General features: G+C 42.0%; 1 protein-coding gene across 1 annotated transcript in view; it reads left to right on the top strand.

Moving 5' to 3' along the window:
• Positions 1-8,425, top strand: part of LOC117958135 (microtubule-associated serine/threonine-protein kinase 1-like) — a 55,541-nt gene that overhangs the window by 10,893 nt on the left and 36,223 nt on the right. The window contains 1 exon segment of the mRNA XM_034894402.1: positions 1,548-1,576. Within this exon segment, the coding sequence (XP_034750293.1) occupies positions 1,548-1,576 (29 nt within the window).

Genomic DNA, 8,425 nt, shown 5'->3' on the forward strand with positions numbered 1-8,425 from the left:
AGAGAGAGAGAGAGAGAGAGAGAGAGAGAGAGAGACCCTGCCTCGAAATTCAGTTTTTTAGTGTTGCCTTTAGTATTGAATTTCTTATTGAATTTTTTCAATAAAGGAATCTTGCTAATTATTTCCTTTGAATTTGTTTTAAATGCAACATAAAATCCAGTTGAGTTCAAGTAGCATTTATAACCTCGTTAGTCTAGATTACCCGCTACCAGGGTCCAAGAAGCCCTCACTCACTCAGCCCCACCCCACCTAGTTTCTGCTGCTATGTCTGTGAGCTCAATAAGGATAATCATGCAATATTTTGAGCATAGGGATAGAGAACATAGTGCACAAAGAGCCTGGGTTAATCTAAGCCCAGCATAATGCATCCATGGATCATTCGTACATACACTACCGGTCAAAGGTTTGGGGTCACTTAGAAATTTCCATTGCACTCCATTGTAGACATAACAGCAGCTGAGATCATTTGCATTGCTTTTTTAACCAGGGCGGCAATGCAAAAGGGTTCTCCAATGTTTTTTCTAGTTAGTTTTTTTTAAATGATATCAGATTAGTAAACAGAATGAGCCTTTGGAACATTGGATGAATGGTGGCTGATAATGGGCAATGTAGATATTGCATCACAGACCAGCCACCCACTCAGATCAGCTGGTATTCTGTCTGTTTGCAAGTGACCCCAAACTTTTGACCGGTAGTGTAAGTAAAAATAAATTTCATACATAAAATACAATTATTTTTTTTTAATTCTTGGAAAAACTTATTTGTAGTCATGAATAAACATCCCAATCAATGAAAGCATGGCCGATGTTTCAACAATACTGCCTCTTCACTGAGGGAGTTTATGTCTTTCTCTACCTGTAAGATTCCCTCGCTTTATTCATAGACTGGTAATAGATAGATAGATAGATAGATAGATAGATATTTATTGGTCCCAAAAAATGGGAAATTAAAAAAACAGCAAAAAAAACAACTTTAAACACGACAGATTTGTTCAGCATTTTGTTTTTGTCACCTGATGTTTTTGAGCTTTTCCCGATGTTTTTTTCTGCGCTTTTTTGAGATTTATTTTTTTATTTTTTTTGCCGACGTGTTTCGAGCTTTTTCTGTCAGTTTTGTCACTTTTTCAAGTTTTTTTAACCTTTTTTAAAAAAAAAATTAATTCCATAACAAGAAATAAAACACCCATATTCAGTAAGAGTAGTGAACCAATCATTTATTTGACTTGTAAAGACTGTTTTGTTTTACATTTCGGTTGAAAGAAACCCAATTTTTTGATATAGAAACGTTTTGAAATGGGGTCAAAGTTGACCCGAGGACAACAGTTATGGTTTTATTGTGTAATCCTAACTTCCTGTTTCAAGTCAAAACATCCCATTTCAGACGGATTAGGCGCTCAAGGCTTACTTTAAAAGGGACAGTTTCCTAGTCATGTTGTGTTTATGTCATGTTTGTCTTTTTAGCTCCTGTGAAGTGTATATTTAATCTTTTTCTTAATTTATTTACGTGCCTGATCTGTATTTTTCTGTTTTTCTTTGTCTTTCTTCCAGAAGGATTTGCCCCTGCCTCGCAAGAACAGGTGAGTGTTTTTCACCCTTTTTCATCCCTCCCTCTGTGTCCAGCTGCAGTGATTTGCGTGTTGTGTTTTTTGGAAAGAGCAGACCATGCACCAGTGGTGGTTGTGGTGTGAAGTGAAGTGTGCAGTCCTCGTGTGAATGAGGAGGAGGTGGAGTGGAGGGATGCTGGGAGTCTGTTGGAGTCTGATTCCAGCCAGCTGGGAGCTCTGCAGGCTGTCCATGGTGCTGAAAGCCATCCTGCCTTTTCCAGTCAGGTCACTCTTTCTCTCCCACTCTTCTCTTTCCATCGCTTGGTTATTAATCTGTTTGTAGTCCGCTCTCATTTGCAGCCAGCTCTACAGGACCTAACCATATTCTCTAAATCTGATCTGTTGCTCTTCTTATTCCCTCTCTCTCGGGCTCTATTTTAACGATCTAAGCGCCTGGTGCAGGAGCGTTTTTAGGGCGAGTACGAATCCCCTTTTGCTAGTTTGACGGTGGAAATAAAGGGTCTGTGTTCCACGCACGTGGTTCAGAAGGGTTGTACTTATTAATCATAGATGTGTTTTGGGCGTAACATGCAATAAATCAATCAGTGTGATCTCCCATTCCCTTTGATAGCCAGATTGTAACTTGGTGCGTTGCTGTTATGATGGAGGATTTGCTGAGCAGGAAGGAGAGGGTTTTTATGTGTGAAGGGAAAGCACACGAGCAGATAATACTGTCTCACATTGGGATATTTTCATTTTTAATCTTCTGCATATGTGTGTGTGCTGCTGTGTGTGTGTGTGTGTGTGTGTGTGTGTGTAACAAGCATAGTGTGCGCAGGCTGTGCATAAGCCTAGGCCCATTTGATGAATTTGCTGTTAAAATGACAATGAAATGCTGCGTTATTGACATCAGACCAGGTTTTTGTTGGTCAATGGCACAATCACTTCCTGCTGCCTCACAATAGCAATACGCCCAGAATGCACCTGAACACACCTCCCTGTAAGACCAGCACGCCCAGAATGCACCTGAACACACCTCCCTGTAAGACCAGCACGCCCAGAATGCACCTGAACACACCTCCCTGTAAGACCAGCACGCCTATGCTTAAAAATGTTTGAAAATGAAATCGTAGGAGCGCTGACGTGGCCTCAGTCTGTGTCTGTACTGCTCCTTCAGGACATCAGCAGCCCTCCATCCAATGATCCTCGATGAGCTCAGTGGAGTGAGGGCCACATTCAATTTGCTGACTGCATCCATTCATAAGCAAACAGCCATCAAGAGCATGCATGTGGGGGGTGCATCGTTATCAGATTGGCTTTTTTGACGATTGACTCAATTCATCATACGCTGAGTTGAATATCAATATTTGGATCCAGCCCTTAGATTCTTGGCCTCTTTCATTCACGTTCTTGGCCTGCGGTAAAGAAAAAAGCTTTTAACTCTCATCCCATTAGGTTCTTTCAGACATTGAAAGCACAGAAAACCTCAACTAAGTCACAAATTACACTCTGTACCAACTTAGCCTTAAGAAAACAATCGTCTTTTGTTGTTGTTCCTCTCTAAAAGATAGACCCACCCTCCCTCTCTCTCTCTCTCTCTCTCTCTCTCTCTCTCTCTCTCTCTCTCTCTCTCTGTAAAGCCTGTGTGAGCTCCAGTATGCGTTGCATTGCGATGACACAGGCTTTCTGACTGCTCCCCGTCACCGCTCAGCTGTTGCTGCTGCTGCCCCCGTTGCTCCGAGCTACGCCTAGATACCCAGCGAGCAGCATGTTCCGACGCACTAAAAGGTACAGCACGACACAGAGTAGTGATGGTTTGGTTTCTTCCATGTGAGGTGCAGTAGGAGCTGGCTTTCTGTCCATATTGTGCATATTCCTCCTTCTCTCTATTTCTAGTTCTACTCTCTCCTTCCCTCATTCCTCTCTCTGTCTGTGTGAGTCGATAGTTTTCGCAGTAGAGGTTACGAAGAGGCTCTTATTGACAGTGTGGCTGCTCTGCTGATTGTGCATGTAAAGAGTCAATATTGATTTTTAGTATATTACAGAATACTGTCACTGTAACTCTTAAGGTCTGCCAGCGTATATGTTTAAAGTCTCAGCAAAGGATGCAATGTGAAAACCTTCAGTTTTTAACCCCTCCGCAGGCATAAATCACTGGAAGGGCTGGGCAACGAACTTTGGTACTTTGATACCCTAAAGTGTCGAGTGTCAAAGAAATGCCTCGTCATTCAATACCCAACTTCAATAGGAGGAGATGTACTAAGGAGTACATTTCATCAGCGTCAGTGAGCCAATAAGCACACAGCATGCTTCTACCAAGGTCTGACAACGCTCCTGATTGGCTAATGTAACTTTCTAATGTTTCACGTCGAGGAGGCATTGTTTTATTTTGCAAGGCTTGAATACAGTTTGTGTCCCATAGCCTAGTGTCGGATTCCAGGTATCAGCACCGGTATCGATGGTGAAACTTTTTGAGTGTAATCCGTCCCTAATCGTTGGTTACGTAATCACGTTTAAATCATTTTTAATTTAAAAGAAAGCTTCAGCATTTCTTCTTTTTGCAGCAAAAAGCTGAAGCTTGATTTATGGTTCTGCGGAGGCTCCACGCGGAGCTTTAAGGGGCCTAAAGTTGTGTGTTGGTGTGTGCGTCAATCTCTTTAAGAGAATAGCAGGGCCGGCATGTGTGTGTGGGGACTGTGTCGTAGAGCGAGTGAGAGAGTGAAGGGGATTATCTTTGGAGCGAGTGTCGACTCTAGAGTCATAGTGGGAGAAACAGTGTCTTGTCTGTGCTTGACACCACTTCTATTGCAGATAAAACTGTCAAAACGCTTTTACACTCATAAAAAGCATGCCTAAAAAACTAAAATATGTACATTAAAATACCTTATGGAGTGTTAAGAAATATTTTGTTCATGTTTTAAGATTTCTTTATTTGATTAGGACAATACATATTAAAGCTATAGTGCGTAGTTTTTGTCGCCCCCATGAGGAATTCAAAGTAATGACGACAACACTGTCAGCGCATCCACATGATACAAGCCTTCCGTGATCTTGCCACCAAAAAGTGGCTAAGACCAGTAGATTCTGGCCCAATAAAGGGCTGTTCTGTGTTTATTTGTACTCCGAGTAGACGCTTTGTCTTCTTATCTCACTACACACACAACTACACATTTACTAGCTGCATGAATTTAAACAACATATAAATATTTTAGGTTGGAAATCTAATTCATGCCGTTTCAATTCTGATAGAAAGATGCTGTATTCTGGGAATGTCTGTAAAATGGGAAGAAGAAGGGAGAACAGCCATTAGTCAGATGTGAGTGTTACTCCTATCCAAAGGCCTTAAGACTTGACATGTGACAATTTTGTGAAATTCTGAAAAGAAAATATACAAATCTGGATACACAAAAATTCAGATACTCTGCATTAACAGTCAAATTTTCAGAAACTATCAGACATATACATCAGATAAAAAATATGAACGTTTATAAATGAGAGTTAGTTACAGCCTTGAGCTAGAGATTTATTGGCCGCTATATATTTGGTGTTTTTATCTTTCTCGTTGTGGTTGTGTTGTCCCTGATGTGAACCTAACATGAAGTTAATGAAAAGGCGACTCATCGTAGTGACATTTCCAGCCTACCTGCAGGTTGACTGATTCACCGCCGGAAGAAGTCAATCAATGACTGCATGAGCCACAGATGAGTCACACTGAACTAGCTTGAGATGGATTTCCTGCAGCGTGTTCACCGATTTTCAGAGATGTTTGTTTTTCTGTATTTGGATCTGTTGGGTTATTAGGAGACGTTTTTACCCAGCGGACAAGTTCTTGTTCAAGATCTCTATTCTGTACCAGCCACAGCTAGGGCTGGCTACCGACTTAATTGCTTTTTAGGCACCAACCGAATTCCCTCCCAATGCCTCGCCATTGACTGCACAATTTCAATTCTTAAGGAGCAAATCTCATCAGAGTCAGAGAGCCAATAACCAATGAGCACACAGAATGCTTCTACGAAGATCTAACCGTGTTTGTGATTGGCTGTCTAAGGTTACACACCGTGAAGAACACGCAGGAAATACTCTGCAGAGAAAGGGCTCACGTAGTAAGAGCTGAAAGCTGGAAATCCTTGCTATGCGATCAGAAGTCAATGTAGTTTAAACAGTAAAAAATATGTGGAATACGTAGGAATTACAGTCCAAAACGTAGCTATATGCACGAAGAACATTTGATTTTACCGTGAAGCACAGACAGAATTTTTCCTGCAGGGATCGATAAAACATCACATTATACATAAATTAAGCTCTACTTTCCTTTTTACTTTTAATTGATACTTTCAATCACACTAATGTGCGAAAATGCGAGCTGACATTTGAGTGCCGGGGGGTTTTTCTCCAGTGACGGAAGTAGCGGATGTCATGCTGAGTCTCTGAGTGACTTCATCCTCTTCTGCTGATCAGGGATTCAACCGGCTTCTGTTATTGCAAAGACTCTTACTGTATGGCACACCTGAGCCCACACACACACACACACACACACACATACACACAACCAGGCAGACAGATGTGTATCAGACAGTGTATGTAGAGAGAGCTAAATGTTTAAAATGACGGCCAAACTGAGGTAGTTGTTTTTGGAACCATAAAGTCAGCACTCAGCTTCAATCTGCAGCGTTTAAAACATCAAACCAAGCCACATATTCATGTTTCCTTGACTTGCTTCCTTTCCTCACGTCTTAGTCCGTCCCACAGACAAAGCATGGGAGAGACGCGAGACAACCATGCTAGGAAAGAGGGAACGAGGAAATGTGTTTTTAGAGACATGAGACGTCCTTTACTCTAAAGCGTCACGTGAATTCGTCAGCTGCACGGGCCGAGTTAGCAACGGCTTTCAGCTGCTCTCGTGTTTCCTCACTCATAGCTCCTCGGAGATCCCTCCTCAATCCTAGTTCCTCGGTCCTCGCTCATACTTTCCCAGTCCAGGAATAAGTGCATTGAGTTGGCCTTCACTATGGAGGGCCAAAACAACTTCTGGTTTAAGCGAAGGAGATATTAAATAACAAAAGGGAGATCCAGCCAGTGTCTCAAATTAAGATTGGGTTCAGTGTATGGAAAAAGAGCTACTTTTCTAAAATGACCACTTAAATGAAGACATAAGGTCTCTCTGAGGTGGTTGTTTTTGAAACCAGAGATGAACGATTCGGTCATCATCATTTAGTCTTGTATTTCATTGCTGTCTTACTCTATTTTTGACATTTTATATTCTGTTTAACAGAAGTTTTTATCTTCTCCTTAATATTTAATTCAAAGCACTTCAAATTGCCTTACTGCTGTTATATTCTATACAAAAAAAAGCTGCCTTGCCTGTGTAAAATGCCATTTTAAGGTACATTTCCCTCTAGCAGCCAAAGTCACAGCCGGTAAAAGAGAACAAACAAGGTGTGAATGAGATAATGGAAGCGAAGGAGGTGGAAAAAGATGGAGCTTCTGCGAGAGGTGAAAGGAGGAGAGGCTGAGATAGAGCGCAGGGCCCTGGGGTAATATCTGTGTCTGCTCCTCCATTAGGGACCAGCTCACTACGGTTACGTGAGCAACAAGGCACACACACAAAGTCTGCAAGCTTTGACCGGTTGTCTCTCCATTTTTCTTTCTTTGGTCTCTCTTTTTTCACCTTCTTTCCGTTTTTCCTTCTTTGTTCTCTCTTTCTGTGTTTTGCCGGGCGTAACCATTCATTTGCGTGCGATTGGTGAAGAAAGTTGAGGGTGGGTATTTCTTGATCCTGCACAACAAAACAAAACATGCAAGAATTAAATCCCACTTTCCCAATACCGTGGATATAGAGCCGCCGAGCCAGCCATGCACTTATTTATGTACTTATTTATGTACTTCAGTAGTATGAAATAACACAACGTAGTGTCGACATAAAACGCAGCACTTTCAAGCCGGAGAGCGGAGAAAGAAAATAATTTCATCCAGGAAACGCTTGTTAATTAAATCTTTCAATTCAATTTTTATTTATAGTATCAATCCATAACAAGAGTTATCTCAAGACACTTTACAGATAGAGCAGGTCTAGACCACACTCCAGAATTTACAAGGACCCAACAGTTCTAGTAGTTCCCTCCAGATCAAGCAACAGGGCGAGGAAAAACTCATTTTAGGCAGAAACCTGACCCAGACCCAGACCCAGGCTCTTGGTAGGCGGTGTCTGACGACCGGTTGGGGTTAGAATGAAGAGTGGCAATAACAGTCCCAAAAAATTGTAGTTTGTAGTAGTTCATGGCATAGCAGGTCACTGTGGTGCATTACAAGGCACAGCAGGACGTAGCAGGACGTAGCAGGACGTAGCAGGACGTAGCAGGACGTAGCAGGACATAGCAGGACGTAGCAGGACGTACGTAACAGGGCATTGGAGAACATGTAGCGGGACCATGGCGTGTTAATCCAAACCCTGATCTTTTTCCTTGAAGCTAGAGTTTTGGTGGCTAAACCTAACTGTCATCGCCGCATGACGCTAATTTTTTCTGGCTAAACTCCACCTACTCAGCCCCTAAAAGGACCGTCATCTGGTGGTGCCTGCCTGTAGCCGGCGTCCCGGAGCTCTGCAGCGGCTTACAGTTTTTCTCCATTGGTTTAGCTCATTTCTTGAAACAGAAATTACATTCTCAAAACTCTAAGATCATTTGGCAAAACATTCTTACAGTTTAGCGTAACACTAAAGCTCACTTGCAAAAGCTCGTATGTCTCCCAAAACAGTTCACTCATGCTTCAAAACTACATTCATTTCTCATATAAAGAGTCAGTGCAACCAAAATGGCAAAGATCCTTCTCAATTGCTTCGCTCATTTCTCGAAACAGACCGAACGTTCTCAACACTCTTGGTGC

Source organism: Etheostoma cragini, chromosome 15, assembly GCF_013103735.1.
Source record: "Etheostoma cragini isolate CJK2018 chromosome 15, CSU_Ecrag_1.0, whole genome shotgun sequence".
NCBI lineage: Eukaryota > Metazoa > Chordata > Actinopteri > Perciformes > Percidae > Etheostoma > Etheostoma cragini.